We start from the raw sequence: 27,598 nt of genomic DNA on the forward strand, positions 1-27,598 counted from the left end.
TATTTGCAGCTTCGCAACTATGAGGTTGGAAACAACTTCATTTTCTCATTCCTACTCAAGAGGGATTATGTTGTAAAATATATTTTATGATGCCACACAAATATTGCCTTGGCAGCAGGCTTGTTCCCTTGTACGTGTTATACAAGGTGGGGGTGGGAGAAAGCTTCTGTGCTTGTACCCCTATAAATCCCCAATACCACCCTGGGCTTAATTAGAACTTTCTTCAGATCACTCGCAACTTTGTACATCAGGTGCTGATTTGGCACCATCGAGGAAACAACTCATAAACTTCACAATCAATCTGCAGTTAGCAGCCAACTCCTCTTGCCTTGCTGGTTGGGTTTTTTCTCTCCCCTCCCCCGCCCTTGTACACATTCTCATAGAAAGTAGCATTAAATTGGAGACATGTGGTAGGCGGCAGCGGAGCTTAACTAGACACATGTGCTCTTTCTCCCATCAGCCTGCTGCCTAGTGAACAGTGAATGCATCTACATCATTCACTCAGGCAGGTAACTGAAAAGGTGCTTTAGAAAAACACAATCACCATCAAGCAGCAGCTCATTTCCTAACTATGATTGACTGTAGAAGGTCCCAGATATTTCTATCCCATTTTTCCATATAAACTATAATTGAGGCAGCTTACAAACAATCAAGAACAATAAAATAATGTAAGCCAGCTCACAGCAGCAGCTTCAGTAGGAGTAAAATCTTTATCTCCCAAAACGTTTCATTGAAATAAAGCCACTGCTCATCTGAAAGTGAAGAGTGATGGGACCAGGTGTACTGGCCTTTGTAGAATGTTCCAGATTCTGGATGCCAAATATATCATCTAGGTTGTGTTCAAATATTCTTGTTTATTCCTCCCCAACACTTTCAAAACTCCCAACATTTTATCCAGGCTCTTTCACCTCAACATCCTTGTCTGACCACACTGATTCCCATCACAATGATCCTTAGCATTTAAACTGAGCAATTCTCTTGGTGCACTCCACTGAATGAACAGGAGCTATACAAAAGGACAGGGCTTGCTTTCGCAATGCCCATTCATCTTCAAGCAGCATGAGCAGAATTTCCCCATAGACAGTGCCCTGTGGCAAGGGTGCTATTTGGATTTTGTGCCTCAGACACCAAAGTGCCTGTTCACTTCCTCACACTTCCCTCAAGTCATCATCCCCACAAGTGACATCCCTTGTCTGTTTTATCACATGATATTGGTAGCTTTCAAGTAACCAGGCCCTTGTCCCAACACTTGTCCAAGATTTTATCCTCACCTGTTCCTTGAATTGACCTGTAAATTAGCTAATTAGGCAAGTTACCTCATTTAACAAGTGTCTAAAGTATACAAAGAGGCATAGCGCTATTACTGAACAATACCTCAAGCGAACTTCATATTGTATTGTGCATGTGAAGCTCATCCACTTGCATTCCCCTTGAAGAATATGCAAGTCAAGTGATCCTCCACAATGACATCTTTTCAGATGGAGACCCTAGTCATGCAGCATATCTGCCTGGTTGGTGAGGACAGCAGGCGTGAGATCTGTGCAGATCACATGCCATAAGTGTGTCTGGCTCACACATTCTGTGAGGTGTCTGTGAGGGGGAGGGGCTCCCACTGCCATCAAAGTGCAAATCAGGGCAGCGATTCTCTCCGGTCCCTTAACTGGGAGGGGACATGTTTAAGTGGCTGCTAAAGATTTATTAGCTTCAAGCATCAAATGCATTTTTACACACCGCACAAATGGAGGCCAATATGGATTATCTAGACTAGTTCTAAAAATGCAAGAAAACTGCAGGATTAGAAGTCGTCTATCATTCCTAGATTGAGTGTTCTATTACCATGCTTATAGGCAAAAACTCCATGCCTTCACTTGGGGGAGGAAAAAAAGTGGGCCAGAAAGTACTTTGTTGATTTTATCTTGTCTTTTAACACTTCTATCCCAATGGATTAACCATGCAGACCCAGAGGCAAACATTTTATATACAAACATAGCCAGCTTAAGCCCATGGCATCTTGGAATGCAGCCGAGCACATCCAGTGTTTTAAGTAATATGCTGAAAATAAAACTGACTGAATTATACAATAAGAGCAAAGAGCCTGCCAAACATGTTACTGTTACCAATGACATCAGTTTTACTCTGATGACATTCACTACCACTTGTCATTTGGCAAGCAATCTTCCCAGATGTGCTGTGCATGCCACATGATAGGCAAAGCCAGCTCAGTGCTGTGAGAACTTGGCTGGAAGTTCCCAATGGAACGGCTACAGTCTCCTGCCCATGTTATAGTAGCAAACTGAGTATTTTTAACATGGAGAATAATTATAAATTGTAGGGCTCTGTGACAAGTTGCAACAGAATCCCTTTTGAATGAGTTGGTTGAGCATGAGACTAGACACCTAGACATTCCTATTAAACAATGCACAGATAATTTGTCAATTGAGTATCCCTGAGGTGTTTCCTCTACATTCCATTTACATGTTAAAAACTGAAATTTGGGTAAGACCTTGATGTTTCTGCTTCACTGTTTTTTCCAACTTAATGAAATTCAAAATTAGCAACTCCAAATGTGGATCTCTCTAGTACTATTGACTAAACTTAAGCTTGGGAATATGCAAGTTTGTCCTTTGTCAACTTTGCTTCCAAGATTGTTCCTTCCCCGTCCGCTGTCTGGTGTTCCATTTCCCTTGGGAATCAGCATACTTCTTGTGAATCTCCCACCTCTAACCATAACATCTATTAGAATCTGCAACATAACTAAGAGCCACTACAGTGACCACCATTCCAATTCCCCACTTTCTACATGGCTGTGGAATATCTAGGTTTAAACTCATGGATTTGTGATCCTGACACCCAGTTTGGCTCTGAGTGGATCATTCTGGGGTTCTAGAATCAACTTTAATGCTACAAAAAACAGAGGCTCGCTTGCTCTGTTGAAAGATACAGTAAATGGAATAATATGAACGGCATCTTGAAGATATGCTTCTATTAAGATTTTCTCTCCCCAGCACCTTCTGATACTATGCAACAATCCTTGACTGGACTGGTCACAACAACTGGATTTCAGGCTGTAGAAACTCAGGCAGATTACCTACTAGTAGCACCTTAAAGACCAACTTTGCTTCCAAGATTGTTCCTTCCCCGTCCGCTGTCTGGTGTTCCATTTCCCTTGGGAATCAGCATACTTCTTGCGAATCTCCCACCTCTAACCATAGGAAGGAATTTTTTTATTTTGACTATGGCAGACCAACACGGCTACCTATCTGTAACAGATTACCTACTGTTAGGGATGGTTGGGGTGGGCTGTGGGAGAGTTGCTTCTACTTAGCTGAACTGGCTTTGATACAGAGATTGGCTATTAACTCACCAGCCAATCTCTATGCTCACTTCTCATTGCAAGCCACACTCTTCCATTGGTCAAATATGTGGCAGAAGGAGCAGAACAGAACCAATGAGAGAGCTTGGAGCCAGGGGTCACCTTTCAGTTATTGCCAGGGGCCGTAGCTGTTTGCATGGTAAGCAGCCTAAAAACAAAAGACTTAAGTGTCAAACACTTAAGGCATAAATCATGACTCCTACCTTGCCACACTTTAGCCAAAGTAAAAAAGCCAACACCCATTTCCCAGCTGCTGTAATGATTGAAGGAGAGCATGTGCACTGTGCATGGATGCACCTGGCTGGCAACTGAATAGTCTCTGCAGTGTGGGTAGCAGTTTCTTCCTGGCTGCACAGCTTAGTGCAGTCATTTGTCACTGAGCCCTTGGGAATGTCCACAAGGAAACATGGGCATTTTCTACACTCCTGCCTGTCACCTGATTTGCCAGCATCTCTCAGCACTTATACTCTTCTATAAATTACTTCCTTTAACAGCTTTTACCAGTTCACCCCGCCTGCTTGCCAAACCTGGTCAAGCATGCCTGTCATTCAGCACATATGGAACTTGAGTTAGTTTACTGCCTTCTGAAATGGAAGAGCAAGCGGTGTAGTGAGGAAAGCATTAAGGAGAGAACTGATTATCTCACTTAGCTATATTGGATTCTTTTTAAAAAAATGCTAAGGATTACTTAACCAAACTAGGAATCTAGACTTGATGTAAAAGAGAACTGGCTCAAAATAACTCTTTCTGTTATAGCAAATCAATGGGCTCATGCACGCTAATTAAAAGATAAACATTATTAAAGAGTTGCTTTGATGCAAATTCCAAATGTCTCCACATTTCTTTATTGTTGAAAACAGCACTGTAGGTTGAACACATGCAGCCAGGTAAAAACTCTCAGGTGAAAAAGTGAGCTAAACCACAACTCTAAAGAGAAGATCCTATCCGTTATTTGGTGCTGAATTCCTGATTCATTTCATGAAAGCCAAGCAGCACAAGGGCTATTTTGGGTTGATGGGATTTCACAAATACCTTAGAAGAAATACTCAATCTAACACAGAGGAGCTCTATCAGAGGGTGAATCATGGACAGCAAAGCAGATGGGTAGTGGAATTTTAAATATTCAATATTTAGAAGTGCAGGAAAATATTATTTAATGCCACAGCAGAAGGTACAGAATAATTTCACACATGAGATATTCAAAATATTTCCCCACCCAATGAACTATCAGCTTTTGATATTTATTGCTAAATGTAGTATTTAAAGCACCCAGATCCATTTTGTTTGTCAAATGTAGGGTGCTAAATCAGAATAATAAAAAACCTGCAGTTACTCTTTAAATTATTCCATTTGTTTATACACTGGAGATCCTTATATCCCAAGCTTTCCATTTTCACCAAAAAGCTATTTCCCTCCAAGGTAAAACTCTCAACAGAATATGAGTACCATTTATCAAGCGTAATTCATGGCACCAAAACTGTGTGGGATCAATTTAGAAATGAACCAAAGGCTAGCCATTATTTTTGAGCCAAAGGATTTATGTTGTACTCAAAGTTTGGCAACTGGGCACCACACTCACCTGTAGTTTCCTTTATTAACTACAGTTTTATCCAGAGATCTGACATCTTTTGCTTCCTCCCCTCCACCCAAGCATGTGGCTGTGAGAACCAACTTCACATTTTTCAGGGGTCTCACCACCCTCATGAGAGCTATGAGTCAACGTCAAGCTTAAGCAAAAAGGAGTCAATAGATTGTAGGGTTTCCTATTCACTAGTGCTCACAGGAAGCTGCTCTGTAAAGGGAGGTGGAAAACATTCATGACAGCTGCCATTCAGGTAACCATTTGTTGTTGTTTTTTAAAATATGGAATGCTTCATGAATTTGTGTGTCATTCTTGCACAGGGGCCATGCTAATCTTCTCTGAATCGTTCCAATTTTAGCATATGTGCTGCCAGAGCAAGCACAGTAACCATTTGTTTTTATCAAAGGTTAAAACTATGCTGAAGGACTGGAAGGTCAGTGTACCAAAGACTGAGGAAAGCCCTGGGAAACTCCACAGAGGCTGCAATCCTTGGGGGGATCTGTGAGTCCTACATAAACAAATAATAAATGCTGCCACTTAGCATTTGTGGAGTGTATGGAGTGTTAGGAGGACACACCATGCTCCTTTTGGGGTAGTTTGTCCACCTTTGGTTCCCACCCTGCACTCATCTCTCACCTGTGGCTCCTGGAAGCTGTCAGTATGTGACAGCAGCCACACCCCAGAAATGGCTTCAACTGGCCAGCTAAAGCAGGTGAGGGTAACCGATGGGTCTCAAACCCTCAGTGAGATTGGGACTTCCCCTGCATGCAAAGACAGGCTACGGTGGATTGAATGGACGAGACCAATAATGGGTCCAATGGCCAAGAAGATGATTTCTGCACGTGCTGTAGATGGATATGAGGGGAAGAGGGGGCTCGTCAACCTGGGAAGGTATGGTTGTGCTAATGTAATGTTCACCGTAGTGCTACACTGAATGCAACCCCTTACCTTTGCAACTTAACATTTATTTTTCTTTTATCATTTTTCTTTTGGTCTTGGGAGATGAAAGCTTCTGTCCTGGGGCTTTCAGCCAAGATCAAGTGTGCTTGGGATACTCTTACTTCAGCAGACATTGGTGAGTCAGTAACCAAAACTTAAATATGTCAAACCACAAAAAAATTAAGAGAACTACCTACCCTTCCTCAATCCTGACAGAGTTCATGATGATACAGTTAGTAATTTTAACTTTGTCTTTGATCACACATGCAGTACCAATGACAGAATGTTTAATTGCCGTTTTCTCTCCTAGTTGTGTTGATGCACCTACAATGCTGTCAGATCCAACCTTGAGAGGAGCAGAAAGAAAACACAGTTAAACTTCCTATTTACCTTTTATGGGTGCTGCTAGGTCCAATGAGCACAGAACAGATACAAAGGACTCATGGAAGCTTAAATGAAAACCAGCAGGGAAGAACAGTCCCTTACAGCAGACTAGGAGATGGGAACCCAGACAGATATTTGATCTCTGAAAAAAGCTATGCCTTCCCCTAGTCATACGAAGCATGTTTGTGATCCAAGAGTCTTTTCGCAATAAACAAGGTCTGTTTATTTCTTTTCAGGGCTGTAGAACTAAAGAACTGGCTCCAGGATATGAGTCTTAGCACTGAAGAGGGTGGTGTAAGCTTTGTTCATGTAGAACTGTGTATGTGTGCACTACAGCTAGTGGCACCGCCCACCCTGTGGAATGCCCTCCCATCAGACGTCAAGAAGATGAGTAATTGTATATCTTTTAGGAGACATCTGAAGGCAGTCCTGTATAGGGAAGCTTTTAAGGGTTTAATGTTTTACTATGTGTATATATGATGGAAGCCGCCCAGAGTGGCTGGTGCAACCCACTATAATAAATAGATAGATAGATAGATAGATAGATAGATAGATAGATAGTAGAGCAATGGTGTCCAATGGTCAAAGTCTTTGGCTACCACCCTAAAATCTATGAGGAATCAGGAAAAAGTATAATACTACTGTTGGTTGCCATTCTTACTTAGAATTTAATACTTTCCAATACATCCTGCTGTAAATGGTAATTGGTTGCATTAGGTGGGGGAAGACAGATCTATCTGACTGAATGCTTACCTCAAGATCTACAAATTTGATACATAACAATGATGCCTGTCTGATGGATCAGTTTGAGAGAGGAGCTGACTTGACTTAAAGCTGGATGCATTCTGGCCCAGTCTGTACAATTATATATTGGTTAAATAAGCTGAGCTATGAGTGAACCTTATGCCTGTAGGCATGCAAGCACTTCCCTTTTCAGTGCACCTGAATGCAGTGTGGTAGTTTTCAATTAACCATAGTTTCTCATATCATCCAAACCAGGAAACTATGGTTACTAGCCTCAAATCAAACCAGCATCTTAAACCATGTTTGAGAGTTTGTTTAAGATCTTGTCTTTTTCTAAAGTTGGTAACCACAGTTTCCTGGTTCAGATGAAATGGAAAAATAGGGTTAATTTGAGACTTCCATACTGCATTCAGGCACCTGGGCGTAGCCACAGGGAGCAAAGGGGGCAGCTGCCCCCCCAACTACCCCCCTAAATCAGGTAAAGAAATAAATATACTTAACTAACTGACCAATTGTGTCACAGATAACTCGGTTCTGCCCCCCTCCCAACATAAAGCCTCCCCGCCAAAAATAAATCCTGGCTATGCCTATGTTCAGGCATGCTGCAAAAGGGTGTGGCTGCATGCATGAACACAATTATCACACATATCTCAACATAGTAAGTCCAAATACAGTCTCTGAGAACTTTCATTGTATTAGGCGGACAGTTAATATGGAAGGAAATAATGTAAACTAAGGACTCCCATATAAAGAGATGTTGCTACTCACCAGACCTCTGTCAATTACTTGTGCAGTACAGTGAACCAGAGGTTCTTCTGGGCAAAGCAAAGACAGCATTTTAGGAACCTGAAAGATGATATCCAAAGTCACAAGTTACAATCCATTGCAGAACTGGGATAAAAATCTACACCCAAAGGGCTTGTTGGAACAGAACGGTCCTCAATAGGTACAAAGAGACAGCAAAAATTGCATTTATCTGATATATATCAGGAGGGAGTTCCAAAGTGTAGCTGCCACCACGTTAATAATCTGATTTGTACATCATATGGAATGAATCTCCTGATGTGATAGTATCTGAAGGAGTGCTCCTGCAGACTGAAGTGATTGTCTAGGTATATCTGTGGTGAGACAATCTTTTGGGCGCCTTGGGCCTTTTTTTCCAGCTGGAATTCTCAGGCGGGTGACATTGCTATTTTAAGAGAACAAGGGAGGTGTTCATGATGAGAAAGAAAAATACTACTAGTCCTAGTTAATTAAAAGCAATCAATATTATTAGAAGCAATATGCTGTGTGACTAGAGAGCTATGACCTAGAGCTAGGGATGGATGTGTTGGGGAAATATTGGGGCACCATCAATTTTGGTTCTCTCAGTTTCTCATTTTTCCAATCTGAAAGTCAGTTCTCTGCATCTTTTTTGTCAATCCTCAAAATTTATTCAGCATTTTAATTTTAATCTCTCCTAACTGTATGCAGTTTTGACCAATATACACATTTTTGCAAGCACTTTCACCTACTGTTTTGCAATTTTTTGTATACCATCTTCACTAATTTTGTACCCACTTTCCCCTGATATATGAAAGAAGATGTAGCAAAGGACCATGCAGAGAGCAAAGGGAGAGGGGCTGCCGAACTCTTTCCCTTCCAGCCATTTCCTTGCTCAAAACTGTTCCAATCACAAGCCGCTTTCCTGCCCATCTGTAGGAGAAAAGGTGCAAGAGCTTTGTGAAGCTTTAAAATGTGTACCCCAGTTAAATAATGCAAAAATCGTCAACTAAAAGGACACCATTCCTGCCTGTTGCCTGCATGAGAAAATGAAAATAATTATCTAAGAGGCAAATATCAGCTATGCACCTAAGAACTGAAACATTCCAAACAACCCAGGAGAATTTTTTTCCTATGCTAGTTCTGCTACCTAGATTTACACCTCAGAAGTCGAGTAGAAAAACTCACTTGCTGCTAGTAGAAGGCAAGGACCAGGCATGAAGAGACAAAGGCCCCTCCTCCCCAGTTACAATTTTGGGCTGGTTCAGGATCAGGCAGTTGTTAGATCACTTTTTGTTCCATGTTGAAGACCTGTTTTGCCTGTGTAAGGGCTAGAGACCTTGTGCATAACGCTGGACATATTTAGCCACCTTGAAGACTTAAGAGATGAGGAGAGAGGAGCCAGAATATATTTATTATGTATTTATTATTTAAAGTACTTATAGGCTACCTTTCAGGGGGAAAATCTCACAAGGCAGGAAACAATGAGATGGGATACTTTAAGATACACTGGAAGACTAAAAAAATGTAAGAATACAGCATTGTAAAAAAAGAAGTAGTAAGAATCAGTGGCAAAGACTGTTAAAGACAGGCCATCTGGAATATATGAGTTCTCAAGGTATGTTTGAAGGCTTCTGGTATAGGGGAGGTATGTAGTAAGAATAAGATTTAAGACATAAGGGTAGATAGAAGGGCATGATCTCTACCAGGTCAAACTAATGCTGACTGTAGTAAATTCCAGGTGCTTCAGTAAATGCATGAAAGAATAGGAAAATGTTCTGTTCCACAATAGTCACGTCTTCAGAGGAGCGAGTAAGATACACAGATAATGTGCATACTCAAGGCACAATCCTCAGTTAAAATATCAGAGCCCATATAGTAGGAAAAAAAGTGGCCAGAGAGAGCGGCTATACATAGAAAAAGGAGATATGAAAGATAGAGCAGTACTTGCAGGGAGTGTCAGGGTCAAGAGGAGGTTTAGCTTAGCTTTTCGTTTTTCTGAAGAAACCTACTTCCTGTTCTCGGAGCTACTCCCTCCTGCTGCCACCTGCCCACACAAAGGCAGCGGCAAACTTAAGAGGTCAACTGAAAACAAGTAAAACATTTCCTGAGTGCAAGGGCAGGGAGGTAAACTGCTGTTCTGTTTCTGCTGCTGAAGCATTAACAGCTGTTTCGCAAGTTACTGATAAAAAAGAATATACTGTGTGCACATCTGCACATGCATCTCCTTAATGGTGTGGCTTATGTATGGTGAAGCAGAAGCTAATCTTCTCTCCCTCCATGTGATGGAACAGGTATACATGTAGCCACTCCAAACCTAACTATGCAACATGCACACAAAGGGTGCGAAGAAAGCAGTAATATGCAAAGCAGGCTTAAGAGAATAATGCTGCAGGCAAAGACTCTGCTTTCTGAAAAAAATTCTGACTTTGGCATAATTTTTATTGTACCAGTGGACTAAATATGCTCACAAACAAATGAGTGAATGAATTCTGAATGCAACTCCACAAATTAAAGCAGAAAAAGTGGGGCGGGATGTGTGTGCAGATCGAACAAATACAGATTTTTTTTAAAAGGAGCACCTCGAACCAAAAAATGAAAAAACAAAATCAGAATGTTAGAAACAACACTCCCTTTTAAGGACTCCTCATTGACTTTTGCTGTGATGTTTTCCCTCGGCAGTTTCCTTAATAATGTTACCATCCTGGAAAGTTAAACATTCAAGGAAACTCTTCTCTGACCATCGAGCCCCTGTGAAGATTTGCACATTAGTTGGGATTACCACCCAGGTGCAAACACATTTTCAGTCCTGACCCCAAATGCTTCAACTGTTTAGATATCTTAAAGGCAGGGTGGGGGGAGGGTTAGAGGCAACCCACACAGTTTCTGGATGAATTCAACTTTGTGGCTTCTTACACAGGCTGACAGCAAGTAGTGGCCCCCTTAGCCATACTGCTCAAAATTACCAATGGTAGCAGCAGTGCTCTCTCTCTCTCTCTCTTGCCCCTGCCATAAAATGGCTGCCATCCCGGCTATGCCACAGCACAGGTCCCATTCATCTCAAATGGCAGAACAGCTTACTGTCCAATGCCTGGGACTCCTCCATATGACCTGTTTATTAAGCATTTATCCTGATTTCTTTCTACAAAATTTACATAGATGTAATACTATACCTGCTTTTTATTGAGCATTTGTACAGTTTTGTTTGCAGGGATATTACATGGCAATGAGAATTCAGGGTGGTCTTCCTACCAATACACCCATATCCCACACTTTAGGATTTCCCTGTCACTTTCCTAACTGCAAGAACTCTCTCTCTGTGTTGTTGTTTTTAGTGGATTTGTTGTGCCAGAGCATTTTAATCTATTTTGATTGTACAAACCTAAATGCCCTCAAAATGGTGGCAATCTGGAGAATGCAATGGTATCCCTTAAAAGTGTGAGCAGTCTTTGGCCACTCAGTCTCCTTCCTCTAAGTGATGCAGCCAAGATGCAGAAACTTCCCACCTTACCCTTCCTCTAAGAGCCAGCGTGGTGTAGTGTTTAAGAGCGGTAGACTTGTAATCTGGGGAACCGGGTTTGCGTCTCCGCTCCTCCACATGCAGCTGCTGGGTGACCTTGGGCCAGTCACACTTCTTTGAAGTCTCTCAGCCCCACTCACCTCACAGAGTGTTTGTTGTGGGCGAGGAAGGGAAAGGAGAATGTTAACCGCTTTGAGACTCCTTAAAGGGAGTGAAAGGCGGGATATCATATCCAAACTCTTCTACTCTTCTTCTTCTACCCATCAACAAACTCCTGCAGCATTTTTGCCACAGCTACACACAGTATTGGAAATTTTACTACGTATTTTGTGTTTTTTATATTGTAATATTATATTGCAAACTACCCTGAGACCTACAGATGAAGGGTGATCTACTAAATAAATAAATAAATAAATAAATTGACCCATACAGTTTAGATTTCTAACAGATAAGCACAGGGGGCCCGACAAAAGAACACAGTAAAAAATAATTTCCCGAAGTTTGTGTATTTATGATCACAGGACACCAGTCTATATTGGACTGTTGCAAACATGTACACACCTCCATCTTCCACAAGTCATGCAACATCTCAAAATTGTCCCAGTAGACAGAGAAGCATGCAGATGTGGGTTGTTTTTGTTTTACCTGTCTGTTAGCTTCAATGTAAAGCCCAAGAGTGTTTACTCGGTAGCACAGCCCATCTTTCATTATGTGAACATAACAACGAACTTTCCCTTCATGGAATGCTTCCTTCATATCTCCTCTCCGATTGTTCCAACAAAGGTTGTCTGTGCCCAATTCAAAAAGGCTATCCTCCTTCAAGAAGCTATAGATGTCTGTACAATATGCAAAAGCCATAAAAATGAGATTTCAGTGAACATCACATAATATTTTGAAACCATTACTTGGGAAAGCATACAGCACATCTTCACATGCATGTTTCTGTGTGCTGTACAAAATGCCATCCACAAAAGTGGATGTGGCTCTCGCATGCATGCACACATGTACAGGATACTCAGCCCCCCATCAACTGATCTGTGCAATTCAGCTAAAGCAGGTGGGGTTGTCTATAATTAAGCAGTATATAAGCTGTCTACATACATACATACGCCTTTTTGAACTAACCTAGTGGTTTCTGGTCCTTTTTCCTTTGGTCATGCTCTTTGATGTTTTGTCCCTGTTGCAATGGTGCAGGAGAGGAAAACTGCTTCCTAACCAAGTATGGAATCAGCTCACTTCGAATTGATGTAAATGACCTAGGGGAAGTCAAAACAAAACAACATACAGATATTAAATCTGGAAACACTTCGAGAAAAACAGGTTGCTTATTTAGAACTGTTATCTTTGCATTGATGCCATTGGATTTGAAACCCGAGCAGAGCATTTGCAGAAGCTTTAAACTGTGAGCAAGTAGACATGCACTTTGGTTTTGACTTCTGTACAGCACCGAGCACATATTAGATACTTTATATATAATACAGAAAGATGACACAAGCCAGTGAGTTGGTGCTCCTGTGTCCCTTCTCCTGAGACAGAGAGAACTAGATTTGGACAAGAACACTTTAGTGTTCATTACGTTCCACACAACCTCCTTATACCAACCAACAAAGACGACACAGCGGGAGCAGGGAAAGAGAGTGGGTTAACCCCAGTATACTTGGCCAACTATAACTTGGACGGATGGCTTTAAAAGAGGATTAGACAAATTCACAGAGGACAAGGCTACCAATGGCCACTAGTCACAATACCTACGTTCTACCTCAGAGGCAATAGATCTCTGAATACCAGTTGCTGCAAATGGCAGCTCTTGCCCTCAGGTTCTGCTTGTGGGCTTCCCATAGGCATGAGGGTGGCCACTGTGAGAGCAGAATGCTGGACTAGACAGGCCTTTGTTCTGGTCCAGCAGGGCCCCTCTTGTGTTATACTATACAGATGACAACTTGAAGAACACGGGGGGTAAGATAAGCAGGTTGCTTTTCTTCTTTGAGGTCTCTGTGTAGCCTCACAAGCGGACGAATGGTAAATAACTGGATCAGATCAGCAGGTCTTGGGACTGAAACCCAAGTACTTACAATACCGTAGCTAGAGTAGGAGGAGAAGCCAAAGCAGACATGGGAGACTTTGCCAACATGTTACTGTGGCTGCTTCTGTCCATCAGAAATCTATTTATTTATTTTAACATTTTATAACATTTTATAACTACAATGATATTCTAAGCTATGCACAAGAAGCTCAATTTAATGCAAACAAAAATCAAGTACGTGGATCTGAAGGGGCAAAGAGCTTTGTCTCCTCTGAGTGCTTGGAAGTCTTCTTGGTGGCATGTTCAGTCTTAGGCAAGAGGTCTTAGTCATCAGAAGCCAATTGGACAGTGGGGTCAGAAGCAGGGTTGGAAGGTGCCAGAACAGAGACTGTTTATACTGCTTCCCTGGAAAGTCCCCCCACCAATTCAGTAGAGAGAGGAGGCCTTTACCAAAAGCATAAACTCTAAAATGATAATTTCCTTAGCAACAGTGCTCAGTCTTTTGCTCCCCAACTAGACATATCAAGCAATAACCTTGCCTGCTTCCACACATGAGGTACTTTTTAAACATTACCTACTATGTCACAGGATGGGTGGTAAAATAAAATGATTTTTGCAAAATACAAATGGAGTCTAAGCCAATTAACTGAAAATACTAAGAAAATGGAAGAAAAATGAGTAAAATCACTGAGCTCAGAGAGGACTCTCAGATAAAGTTCTCTCTTATGTTGCAAAGAACTGAGGAAGACACCACTTTGCCCCTTGCGACAAATGCATGAAAGGCCTGGCTAAACTGTTGTTCTGTCCAGTTGTTCTTAGGCTGCAACTGTCCTCAGCCCCAGCCAGCATGACCAAAGGGTTAGGGATGATGGGAGCTGCAGTCCAGTAATATCTGGAGGACTACAGATTAGCCACTCCTGCTTTAGAAAGTTCCAGAGATGCTCTGATAGGCACAGGCACTACAAGCCCTGTCCCACTCCACATTCACAACATAAAAGCATTAGCCATGTCAGTTTAAAAAACAAAGCAAAAACCTGGGTAAAATTAGAATCTAAACAGTTATGTTCTGAAAATATTGTTGGTACCAAGCAGCTTTCACTCAGCAGGTGTTCCTTTTTATAATCTTATCATGGTTTCAGACAAACAATTTAGTGGTGAAAGGATTAAAACAATTTTTGTGGCACTATAGATTTCTCCTCTATGTTTGTAACTAGGACACCTGGGACTGATTTGCTGTCTCCTTGTATGTTCCAGCAGTGCTGACTTATTTGCCTCACGAAATGAGGATAAGAGGCTAACTCCGCTTGTTTAAAATTGCAGGCTCTTGGACCACACATGGTTCTTTCCTCAGGGAGGAAAAAAGGCATTGCTTCTAGGTTGGCACATAGCAAAGATGAAGATCATAGACATAAATCATGGAGAGTGAGTTATTTCACATGTTGAATGGATTCTTAAAAGATGCAGCATACGCACTAAGAACAATCCTGTGGTAGTTGGTCTTCTCATAGTACCATATGTATGACACTTTCTCAAACATGGAAATTGTTTGTAGTGTTGGAAAATGTGTATAGTGTAATATATGAAGTGAAATGAGAGGGATGTGAACATCTCAGGTTCATACATCAGGAAGCCATGGTGGTATTTGCTTCCTGATGTGTACAAGCCACCCATCATATATTACAGGGCACACATTTTTTCCTACTCAGAGATGATGTTTGAAAAGTAATATGCAAAATGGCCTTGAGACATAGAGGAGTTGGATTAGGTTTGAAGCCAGAATTGATTTTTTCCATCTCTGACTTCCATGGGATATTTCAGCTTTCATCCCCAGACCTACTGTAAAGATTAAACCCAGCATTTTCCTGGCATTGGTACCACTGAGGTTTTCAACCAAAGTTTCAAAATTGTACCCTATAAATTTTTAGGCACTGCTTGTGGAGCAATCTGAAGTATCTAAACATAATTATATTATTTTGTCATAATTTTAGCTTCCTCTGTGCATTGTATTTTGCAATCTGTCCTTAATGTCTAAAATAATGACAGAGCTTAAAGTGGCTATAATCAAGAACTCTTCATTCTTGAATCACAGCATCTCTCCCTGCTGTTTACAACCTGAGTGCACCATAGTTCCTCCCCCACTGCCTTGCCTTCTGCCATGCATGTGGGTATGCAGATGGGCAGTTTACTAGCTTAAAATGTTTACACGCAGCTGTGCCATTCAGCAATGATTTCCTGCTTGGGTTTTATGCTGAGTCCAAAACTGACAGTCCTGTGTTTCTCTCAGAGGCTGACCAGAGCATTTATGGGATCCATTACATATAAAATTGCTGCGTTTGGCAGAGGCCAACATTGTCTGATGCAATGTTGCCCAGCAGGGCATTAAAGAGATGGAAATGGGAAGATGGCAAAGCTTGTCTTAGGATGCTTCTACCTAGCATTATATTGCCCTTTAAAAAATAAAAATAGGGGTGTATGTGATAAACAGCATGATCTCTAGCTTGGCACTATCAACCTGCTTCCTTATTACCACACATTTTGTAGGGGAAAAAATAATCACATGTGAATGCTGGTCATTCGGTGCTGCTTAAGCAGGGTTTATTGTGGATTGTCCCAGGGTCTAATGCTTTTGGAAGATATTGTTTTATTAACAGAAAGGCAGTGAGCAATAAAGCCTTTGGAATTTTCTTTAAGGCTTTTGCCAACACTAGTGACGGCGTGAGAATCTTACATGGAAGTCTGCCAGCCAATGTGGCAAATTAATATGGAGCTGGAGCAAGAAGGAAGGAAAAGGCAGGAGGATTAACACTAACAGAGGCCAATCAGAAGGAAGATGGGAAGAGCCAAAGTAGCCCATCTTGATTCTTCAGGTAAGACAGAAGCAGCAGCTGCCTGCTCAGATTATAACATAGGTGCCATCTGCACTATACATTTAAAGCAGCATCACACGACTTAAAACAGTCATGGCTCCCCTTCAAGCATCTTGGGAATTGTAGTTAGTTGAAGATGCTGTGAGCTCTGATAACTGTAGCTCTTTGAAGGGAATAGCAGTCCTCTAACAATTCTCATCACTCTCTGCAGATGGGGCATAAGAACAGGCAAACTGATAAAACCCAGATATTTTCCCTCTTATCCTGAATCCTATAGCTTCTCCAAGTGATTGGATTGAATTGTACTGTCTGATCCACATACAGAAAATAATTCAGCCACAAGTTGGTGAAAACTTGCAGTCATGGCAGCTGAAGCCTGCAGAACTCTGCAGGAGGAGGAATATAGTGAAGCAGAACAGAGGCAGGCCACTTACACACTGATGGCTGAAACAGGACTCCCTGGCAGCATAAAAATCTCATTTGAAAAATGTGGGGTTTGGCCTTATTGCCACGGACAAAGTCTCATGCAAAAGGTTAACTGAGTAAGAAAAACAAACTGCATGCAAAATCTGTTGATTTCTAAGACAAATCTAAAACAATTCTGGGGTTGGCTTTTTATTTTGAGGGCTAATATTTTTAGGACAAGGGTAATGCACACATGTCCACCAAATGAACATCTACACTTCATCGCACAGGAAGCTTCATGAATGTTTTCATGGAAGGGATGAAATTTCCATTATCCAAATAAAATATGTAAAATTAGCCACAGGCCTACAGCTTACAATATATTTATAAAATGTCCTTCATGCAGAGCAAGATTCCCGCCTCTGCAGAACAGGATCCCAAGAACTGGCGTTTAGCAAAACACACCCTAAATCCTGAAAAATATTTGACAACGCTGTTAGTAACAAAAACTGGCCCACTGTCATGCCAAAAAGCAACAAAACCAGCTACTCCAAAATCATGTCATACAGATAATTCTTGGATGGTCTCCTCTGCCTCCTAGTCCTCAAAATGGTGCTCTTTGGCCTGACCCCCGGCAGGGATGGACACAGCTATTGCTTATACTTCCTTGTACTGTTTCTTGCTTGCTTGAGATGTTTTTACTACAAGTGTCACTCCCATTTCACTGGCTGTCATTCATTTTTATTTTCTATGTTTAAAGTTAAACACCATAAAACAGTATTAATGAGTATTAGCATTTTAATAGCGCCTCGTGTGTTTTTTTAATACTGATCTGTGATGAAGTGTGAAATCTTTTATTGTTGCCAGCCCCCACCTGTGAAATCTGCTATCTTTTCTTTAGCACTGCTTACAGGGTGAGAGTGTTGCCCTCCTCATTAAGAAGAGCAACACCATCACTTATTTTCTCAGGTATAATAGTAGTTACAAAGACCAAAGCAACAGAGCAGAATTGTTCCTTTAATTTCAGGGTCTCCCTGACTGATTGCTTCATTTGAAGGTTTGTTGAGACTGTAGGTAGGGTTTCTTAACATACTGAGGGATTAAGCCTAAACAATTATAAAGTTACTTCCCTGGAGCTTTTGAAAAGAGCTCTTTGGTTCTTGGCTCAGTTCCTCTGTTGCCTCCCTCCCACTTTTTAGTATCTTTCTACTATTAATATCTGCCACTGCTTTGCCTTCGCCTCTCAAGCCAGCTGCACCTCCTATGGGAAGTTCACCTGACACTTCTGGAGAGCTGTGACTTGATATTGCTCTGGTTTGTCTTTTACACCACCATCTGGTAATATTTGGCTAGAATTTAAGTAGAGATTTGGCTAGGTTTCCTACCTCTATTATGACCAGGAAATTCACATTGATCTTAATAGGAATAGACCAGTGTTACACCTATAGCAGTATGGGTTTCTAACCGACAGATGCTTGTCAGTTAAGTATTAATCCCGCCAATTCAGTCCTGATGAGTTTTGCAGATTCAAAAAAATAAGAAAGATGTAAGTGGGGGCAGAGGGAGGGAGGGAGGGACAAAAAAGTAAAGAGGATAGAAGAAAGAGAAAAGTTAATTATGAACCCTGTTGGTACATAGTTCATGGTTCTCATCGTTTTAAGGGATAAAGCCAAATAACGTTTAAAAATGCCGTGTAAACCAGGCGCACTCTTGTTGGATCTCAACATTATTTTCTCCTGATCCTTTGATGGAGATTAAAAATTTCCATGTGAATACAAATAATGAAACAACAGTTACTTGGAGGTTTCCCCCCAGCTCTCTATTTCTCCAAACTAGAGCAACCAGTCACAATTCCCCTCCCCCCCTCAATCCCCACTGCTTTAAAGAGAGAAAAAAGTCAACTCACTTTGAAGAAAAAAGACAAAACAATGCCAAGAACAGGGGGATTAGGGAAATGATATTTATATCATGGACCAAATTAAAATGTCAATGCAGGAGGCGGGCAAACAGCCCCTACCATATATACACACCAAACATGTCTCTTCAAGGAAAGGGAAAAGAGATTTGAAAAGAGTTAATGCAGCCCCCAGTTAATACCACCTGCTTCAGACTCAGCACTCCTTAAAAGACAGGGTTTGGGTTGATTTCCCACAATATGGCTTTAGTGAGCACAATGGAAGAAGCCATTATTAGCTTCTTCTTTTTTTAACTTTCTTTACTGAGTCCCGTCTTTAAAACTTAGGAATTTCAGAGACATGCTAAGAATGCAGTGCTAGCAGATGTGCGTTATATGCAACAGTAGGGAAAATAAACAGGCATACAGTTTTTGGCCTGGACTGTGTGTACATCATTTTGCCTCATGTCTTTCCATGCTCACAGCTCCTGTTTGATCTCCTGGAAAAAAATGGGATCCACAAGTGTGGAGATTGCACTACTTTTCCATTCTACTGAAAAAAAAGTCACTCTGCAGTCTGAGAATAGATGGAAGAACCTCAAAGAAAATACAGGATGACAATGATGGATGGTGGTGCCATGAGGGTGTTTCATAAAAACAGTGAAGAAAGCATGGCAATTCCACAGTATATGTCTACTGTAGAAGCACTGGATAAAATCTATTATTTCCCTCATGCAGTGCTTATATTGCCACTGAAAGTGTCACATGGCTGTGGTTACAAAATGATACGTTCATCTACTGTTGTGTACCCGTTATATTACTAGTGATGAGAGTTTAAGTCCAAGGACACAGATCAGTTTGATGACTTCAGGGTCTCCATACAGTCTGACAGTTCTATGCCATTGAATTTTATAACACAGAACAGGTCCCCCTTAAGTGGGACTATAAAGCCATGTTCAGAGATGTACCATATCTTGGAGTTAGTTATTCCAGACTCCCATTCCCAACTATTCATTGTTTCTGGTAACAAATTCAAAAAACTAAACAATAATCTCACTTAAATCAAACTAAGGTGCTTCTTAATATACCCCAATGTATGCAAAAATGTCCAAAGGTACTCAAGAAGGTGGTACAGCCCCAGGAATGCTTGGATAAAACATTATTTGGAGCCAAACTGGCTTCAGACTGGTTTGGGGCCTGAAACTGACTCAGTTGCTCTGGTTGACCGTTGTCGGGAGAGAGACAGGGTGTGTGTGACCTTGTTGATTCTCCTTGACCTTTCAGCAGCTTTTGATACCATTGACCATGGTATCCTCCTAGACCACTTGCAGAATTTGGAAGTTGGGAGCACTGTTTCATGGTGGTTCTGCTCTTATCTCTGAAAGCAATTCTAGAGCATAACACTGGATGACTTCTGTTTGGTTCCATGAAAGTTCTTCTGTGGTTGCCCAACAGGATTTGATCTTGTTGCCCAAGCTATTTAACAGCTATATGATGGAGTCATTAGAGGATCTGGGGTGAGGTGCCATCACTATGTTGATGACATCCAGTTCTCTCTCTGTTCCATCAGTGTCAGGAGATGAAGTCCAGATATTGAAGTTGTGCTTAGAGGCAGTAATAAGCAGCATGTGGACCAAAAAACTGAAGCTAAATCCAGGTAAGATGGAGGTGTTGTTTGCAGGTAGTTCCCAGGTCTGGGACCAACAGCCTCTTCTGGATGGGGTTGCTCATATTTTAATATATCAAGAAATCAAAGGATTTGCATACAGTTCTATGATTCAAAATACTCAATATACCTACAACACTCTGAAATGACAGTTACAAAGACTGTTAAAATCTGACAGTGTGCACATCTGAAAGCTGCAAATACAACTGAGACCAGCTAGGAAACATAGGCACCAAAGAAATCTAAGTAGCGCTGAGCAGAGAAAAAGCTTCCTATGGAAGAGGTGGTGACTTCAGTGCCCTCAAAGTTTCATTCCCTTTCAGGTACTCTGTCCTCCCCTACTGCAGGACCACCCCCAACTCTGTAAATCTTCAGATTTAAGAGTTATTGAGATAGAATAAATGGGACTGTTTAAAATGTAGGCAAGTGTGAAGCAGTGGTGTCCTCATAAGTAGGAAGGAAAAACAACAACCACATATCCTTAATTGCACATTTACTTAACAGACAAAACTTCATATTCCACATTATAAATAATTAGGACATACACTTTGTTTGCATTTTGATTACTAGAAATATTGCAATTTGCTCAGTTTCTTCTGAACAAATTTGTTTCTTTATGCATTTTAATCACAAGGAAAGTATTCATTATACAACCTGATTTTTACAGGGCAAAAAAATACATTCCAGCCATACGGCTGACGTGTTCTCTATTAGGTGTCCACAGAGCAAGCTCTGTTTTGCAGCCATCTTTTCGGCATGCGAGAAGAGAGAGAAAGAGAGAGAGAAAGCATGCATTAAGCCAGGAGTTTGGCTCTGCCAGACCTCCCTCACAGTCTGTAGGCCTTGCCAGGAAACACAGGTGACAGTGTGAATGATAAAAAGGCATTGAGAAGGGAAAGCAAAGCTATGGGCTGGTTTAGTCTGGGCAGCATCTTAATGTAAACCTGCGGGGGCCTCTGTGTACAACATACCACAAAGCAAATCAAGCAGAAGCGTATGGACAAAATATACCCTCATCAACTGAAGCAGAGCTTCCCACCCCCTGGTAATCTCAGTATTCTTCATAGGAGGTACAGGACACATTTCAACTTTTCCCTCGCGGGAAGAATTTCAAACTGTAGTTGAGGTTGGAGAAGCGATCTTTTCTGGAACACTTTTCCAGAGAAAGGCAGGTCTGGAAGGCTGGCTGAAGGAAGAGGAAGGGGAACTTCAGAGGAAGTGGTTTATCAAAATGCAGGGTTTTTCAACCATTTATAGTTGTTTTTTAAATTCCTGTTTTTCAGAGGCACTAAAGGTGACAATTTAGCTAGTCTGAATACAAGCCAGCCAAGAGCTTCAGCTGGAATGTAACGAGCTTTTCAGCAGAGCACAGTAACCACGTTACTCAGCGAACTGCTCCATGCATAGCTGTTGAATCTCACTAAGGACAAAAAATTAAAAAATTGACAAAATAAGACAAAACTAATTCATCCGTTTTAAATTCTAGTTTGGTTTATTTAAGAATATATATAGGAAGGTAGGTTACTCAAGAGGAAGTTGTCCTCAAATCTTCCTTTTGTGATAGGTGCCTGATTCTATTTTGCTCTCCTTCTTGTTTAGTCAATGCATGCCCCCCCCCCCCGAATCAGGCTCAAAGGTTCATTTTACTAAATAATTGTCTACCTTAGCTGTGGAGTAGATGAGTGCCAGCATGGTATAATGGGCTTGGACCTTGAGCCAGCCACTATCTAATGGTCTAGCTTACCTTACAGGGTTCCTGGGATGATAAAATGGGGAGGAACATTTTGAATAAGACAGTTTCCAAAGCATACGGATTCAAAGCTACGTTTAAGACCAGCACCTTGAATTGAGCCCAGAAAATCACATAGAACCCACATGATAAAATCAGAGTGCTGAGCTTCTGTCAGCATTCTACATGCAGTATTCTGCAAAAACTGAAGCTTCCAAATAGTTCCACATAGAGCATATTACAGCAGCCTAATCTGGAGGTCACTACAGAATGCAAAGTCTGCCTTTCTCACAAATGGCTGTAGAATATTCAAAAGCACAAAGGCACAACAGAATATTCTCTCCCCCCTCTCTCTCCACAGCCCCCAGCGCCCCCCCAAACCTGTTTTAGGGGTTCTTGCAACAATTTGGAGCAGATTTGTGGAGAGTGCAGGGTATGCACAGCGGGAGGAAAAGTCCTGTTGTGTAAGAGGAAATCGTTGCACTGATGAGATGTGGGTAGTTGAATACAGTACTGCCCCTGTCCTTTTACCATTCGAGTGCATTGTACTGAAGGGAACACCCTGCATGTAGATGTATTTTTGAAGCTGACCTCTCTTCCTTGGCTGGCTTTTTCATGAACAAGTTAAGGTTTAGTAAACTATTATCTCTGCTGTATCACGTAGCAGCAATTTTTACTGATTTTCATTCTATCCCACTCACACCAGCTTTTTAAAAAGTAAAAAATAGAGTTGCAATCCTGAAGTTTCCTAAATCCAGACATTTGGCTTTCGAGGTGATGAGAGACACTGAAGTACACAACCTATCTCATTTACGGTAGTGACTACAGCAAGTGGTAATAAAAGCGAGGGTCCGTGGGCTCAACTATGGGCTGCTCCTGATTTTAAGGCAAATGCGCTGACTTTTTCCTACAAAGACTGTTCTAGCCAGGATTGCTCTCTTCCATAAATGGTTGTTTTGCTTCCTCTCTGTGGGTGGTCTCAGTTTCATAGAAGAAACACCACAAGTTAAAGAATACAGGATGTATCAAAGATGTGCAAGGTTATCCAGGATGGGGTGGGATTTGCAGATGCACAAAACAATATACACACAGAAGATACACACAAAAGGAATGGAAATATGTTAATTTTGTTAACAAGGAAGCCCCAATAGATGTGAATTAAGAGAAAGCAGGCACGTATTAGGTTTCTCTAAGAAACCAGCATGATTATTGGTTCAGTGTGGTATATCCCATCTTCTATTGCTACTGCTTTTGGGTGGGAAGTTATCAGTCATAAAAAAAATACACATTTGAGGGTTTGGATTTAATTTAAGTGTCTAAACAGCTTGCTTTGGTCTTGTCAGATACAGTTAACTGTCAAGCATTTATGCTGAACAAACTTCCCTCTCATTTGATATGTTCAGCTAGCAGAAGTCCTGTGGTAACTTCTTAGTTAAAAACAATGAGCCTTCCCATATCACACATGGCACCAGTGGTCAACTAATTTTGGACAGACTAGGTGGCCAGTGAACTTTTTGTCAATATGATCAATGTCATTTCTTGTTGTTGTTGTTGCTGTCGTCTTTATAGTGATTCAGTACAATGCCTTGCAGCTGTGTCTGCAACTGTGCAATCTGTACCAATGTTTCAGGAAAACTCAGTTAAAAAGTTAATGGTTAAAAGAACATAGCCATCACCAAGAAGCAGCTCTGACGCCAGCTGCATCTCTGAAACACAGCAGAAGGTCAAGGACAAACAGAGGCACCTCTGTGGTTCTCCTGCAGTTCAGAAATGGAAAGGGGCTGTGGACTCCTGCAGGCCTTCTCTGCACCTGCCATGCAGCTGGAGTTCCATCCACCTGAGGCACAGGCACAAAAATGAGCCAATGGGAAGGGCAAAGGCTTGTTTTAGCTCTTTGCTGGCATCGAGCAAGCTAAAGCAAATTGCAACCTTCCTCCCATCTTTTGGGCTGGAATCATCCCTCCACCTTTGTAGCTCTGTTTCTGGGAGGAAGCTTCTGGCTTCTCTCGTTCAGCAGAGCCCAGCTGATTTTTCATCAGGTGAGGGCTAAAAGCAAGATTGTTGAACACAGTGTCTCACCACAAGTATTTCCACTAATAGTGTGCAGGGGTGATATACAGACAGGGTTGTATTCAACACATCACTAAGCAAATCATTCTCTCCCTTTCCTCCTCCAATGTGCTTCCTAAAACTGTTCTGAGCGACCCCCTCCCCAACCCTCCAAAGCAGATTTGGAGATTGTGTGGCATAAAGGGGCATTTGTATCTGACATTGTCACTACAGGGTTGGCATAGGAGGTGGAAGAGATTAACCTAAGGAACAGAGGTTGGGTAGAAAATACTGCAGCTGCTAGAACGGGAAAGCTCAAGGGTTTGTTGTGTTTTTGTTTGTTTTTTAAGAGAAGAGGAATTTAGGAAGCATTCAAACCCAATCACAGCAATTAAATGGGGTTGAGAATCATAAAAGTATCTTCTCTCTGCCCACCCACCCTCGTCCAACAGTGGAAGAATCTCTGAACAGAAAATCCCACCTTATGCATTCCACGTAATTTCTAATGTGATTATTTAAACACTTAAAAATGCACATGTGATTTAGACTCTAGAAGACCTCTTTCCTTACCTGTTCTCTACAAGGAAATCTACCACACATTTCTTCAAGCAGTACAGATGAGCATCCATCAGTCCTGTCCTAATGTGCATTTTAGAATGCCTGGAAAGGGAATGAAAGAGAGTGAAGTTATTCGGCTCTGCATTCCACAGCCATTTTAAGAGCTCCACTTTAAAATCACTATATGGTAAAACTTTACAAGAGACATCTGTGTTCCCAAACCCTTGCTGCGGAATTAGTAGGGAGGTGAATGTTGATGGCTTCCATGACTAGACTGTGTCATACAAACATACACCTGTTCATCCATTGCCCTTATTCCATAAGTGCTGTAGGCTCCAGCCTGCAAAAGCTTAGGCCACAATTAATCCAATAGTCTTTGAAGATGCCACAAGACTATTTGATAAGGTGGTGGTGGTGGTGGTTGTTGTTGCTGTACCTCTAATACAATGGGTATTCTTCACGAGTGTTTTGCATATATTTTCTTTATTTTTTATTAAATGCAGAAACCAAGTTAATATGAACTGTAGTAAGATTTCAAGTTAGGTATACCAACATCACTTTGCTAGTTATTTCTATAGAAACAATAATTTTCTCATATACTATATGGGATTCCCCCCACATGAATACATTTTAAATCAGGGTTTGTTTCTTCTTAAGAGACAGTATTACAAATGTTGGTGTTGGTGGCATCCATCTGTCTTGAGAGACAATGGGAGTGCACCTCTGGAAGTGAAGTCAAACCATTGCATTAGCAGCGCCAAAGTGACCTCCTGGGGGCACAAGTCTGGGCAGTGTGTATGGTGGTCTTGAGCTGTGCACACAACATGGACAAGAGGATCATGACATGCAGAGGAGAAACATGAAACCTAGGTATTTTTCTGTTTGTTTTTTGCTAATGACCTGCATCATCACTTTAAATTCTGCTTGACCTGCAAATGTTTTTACACAGATAACTCAATCAAAGCAAAAGTAAAATACTACATAGTGCTTCATGTTCAGTCCTGTCTTCTGCACGTAAAAGGAAACATGTACTGTAAAGAAACTAGAATCATACAGTTTGGCACTGACTTATGAAACCAGGCTTACCCAATGAAGCAGCATAATCAGGGTCAGAATCTAACCATGAGGGTCAAAGCAGAATATACAATTGGTGGATCTTGAATGAGGCAAGATGATAGTTCCAGTTTTGCTCTCTCAGCAATTCTGCTACTTACATCCATGGGATAGGATTCTATTATTTATAGCACAGTCCTATTTCTAAAAAAAATGTTTAGGGGTACTCTCATTTTGACTCAAGAAAACCACCATTTTATAGTTCAAATCAGGAAAAAGAAATATAGTAAATGGACAAAGATTCACCAAATGTTTAGGGGTATGCGTCCCCCGGCGTCCCTCCAGAAAAAAAGCACTGGTCCTATGTAGGTTTACTCAAAAGTCCCACTTCTGTGTTCAATTTTCAGTGAGGTTTAGGGTAGATCCAACAAAGTTAGAAGAATAACTTTCTTCGCCCTTCCACCTGCCTTGCTACACCCAACCCAATCGGCTCCAAAAGTTTGGGGAAACCTCCAGACGAGATTTTAGGAAGTGCAGGGGGCACACAAGGCAGGAAAGGACAGGGTAGTTCCAATGCACAAACAGAAGCCATCTTGCTCAGGTAATGATTTTGTAGGATACAATCCATAGTTCCAGGTAAGTGTACAAAGGATTGCACCTTGAGAGTACAAACTTACACAAATTTACCTCTGAGTAAATCACACTGAACAGGGTGGGACCTGCTTTTGAGTAGACATGTGCTGTTAGTGTGACTTTTATACTTACTAAAAGTTCCCAGAAGCAAGGTTACTCATTCACTTAAATGGCAGATTGCACCCTGTATGTTGCTTTGACATGGGATAGGAGACTTCACTGAGTACACAAGGAACTTTGGACTGTAGCCAAAATATTGGTTTTTTATTACCTTCTGCTCAGAGAATTTGGGATAATGTATAATTGATTTCTGGGTCAATACCTGTAGTATCCTTCCTATTTAATTTGTTGGTTGAATTAAACGTTTCAGCCAAGTGTGGCAAGTACAGAAACTGAAGAAATTGTTGGAAATGAAACTTCTTCTTTTCTCTTGTAAACTGGAGACAATGTGCTGGAGAATTTGGAATTCTCATATGTTGCCACCCCACACAGCTCTGCTCAAATCCAATGCAGCTGCAGGTCACATTTCAACAACAAAAAAATCCCATATGCATTCCACTAACAGTATAAAGCAGGAAACACCTCCCTCATTCAGAGTAGTACACCACAAAAATAACGAGGTTTTTGTTTATATCTGAGCTTTAAGAGAGCAATTCCAGAAACTGCAAGTTCCTACATGGCAGTATTGATTTAATTAGCCTGAATAGCACATTTTGTTTGCGTTAAAGACCTCCAACACATTTATTAAAATGGAGTCATAAATGTTAACTGCTTGCTCAACTACTTAAAGATGACCAAGTGCGGGGAAGATACTTCAAAACTCATTTCAAACTCCTTTATAAGCAAATGCAGCATGTTTTAAGGGAGTTCAAACTATATTTAATTAAAAAAATTACCCAGTCAGTCAATCAGATCATACAAATCTTGCAACCCTGCCAACAATCAAATACAAATTAAAGTCATGAAAGAATTTATGGAAGTACAAACCCTGAAGCACTGCAATTCTATTCCTGGCAAATACGACAACCTTCCGTGTTAAAACAAATCTAGGCAGGATTAAAAGAATATTGCCCTATGGAGTTCAAACAAGTATGGATCCTCAGAGTTTTGAGGCTAAATCTAGAACTAAACACATCAGAATAGAAAAAATAAATATTAATAGAATAATATTCAGGCCTCTTAATTACCGTACGCCCTAAATTATCAGTTTCCCTCCTCTGATCCAACACAGTGAAACTAGAGCACCTACAAAACTGACTGATAAAGATTAGATTCCCATAAAATATGGAAACTCAACTTTCAAAGCAACAAGGGCCCTAAATTTAATTAACATTCAGTATCGTCACATATCTCTGTCTGAGACAGCCTCTCATGAGAGCACTAAATTCTTCCTTGCATAGAGGCATGAGACAAAAGT

At 41.1% G+C, this 27,598-nt stretch overlaps 1 protein-coding gene and 1 long non-coding RNA gene across 5 annotated transcripts in view; one reads left to right on the top strand and one right to left on the bottom strand.

The window, feature by feature from the left end:
• Positions 1–27,598, bottom strand: part of EIF2B3 (eukaryotic translation initiation factor 2B subunit gamma) — an 84,140-nt gene that overhangs the window by 17,192 nt on the left and 39,350 nt on the right. For all 3 annotated transcript variants that reach the window (XM_081193215.1, XM_081193216.1, XM_081193217.1), the window contains exons 6-10: positions 24,508–24,597; positions 12,430–12,560; positions 11,950–12,140; positions 7,791–7,868; positions 6,092–6,240 (exon numbers count right to left, since the gene is read on the bottom strand). In XM_081193215.1, the coding sequence (XP_081049341.1) occupies positions 6,092–6,240; positions 7,791–7,868; positions 11,950–12,140; positions 12,430–12,560; positions 24,508–24,597 (639 nt within the window). The remainder of the gene's footprint in view (positions 1–6,091; positions 6,241–7,790; positions 7,869–11,949; positions 12,141–12,429; positions 12,561–24,507; positions 24,598–27,598) is intronic.
• Positions 7,876–20,465, top strand: LOC308586568. Of its 2 annotated transcripts, none has more exons than XR_014007952.1 (3): positions 7,876–7,968; positions 16,019–16,194; positions 18,979–20,465. It is a non-coding gene; the product is annotated as an uncharacterized lncRNA (long non-coding RNA). The 2 variants fall into 2 exon arrangements; XR_014007953.1 differs by lacking the exon at positions 7,876–7,968 and adding an exon at positions 14,289–14,335.

Source organism: Podarcis bocagei (genome assembly GCF_964188305.1).
Source record: "Podarcis bocagei genome assembly, chromosome: 5".
In the NCBI taxonomy this organism is placed as follows: Eukaryota; Metazoa; Chordata; class Lepidosauria; order Squamata; family Lacertidae; genus Podarcis; species Podarcis bocagei.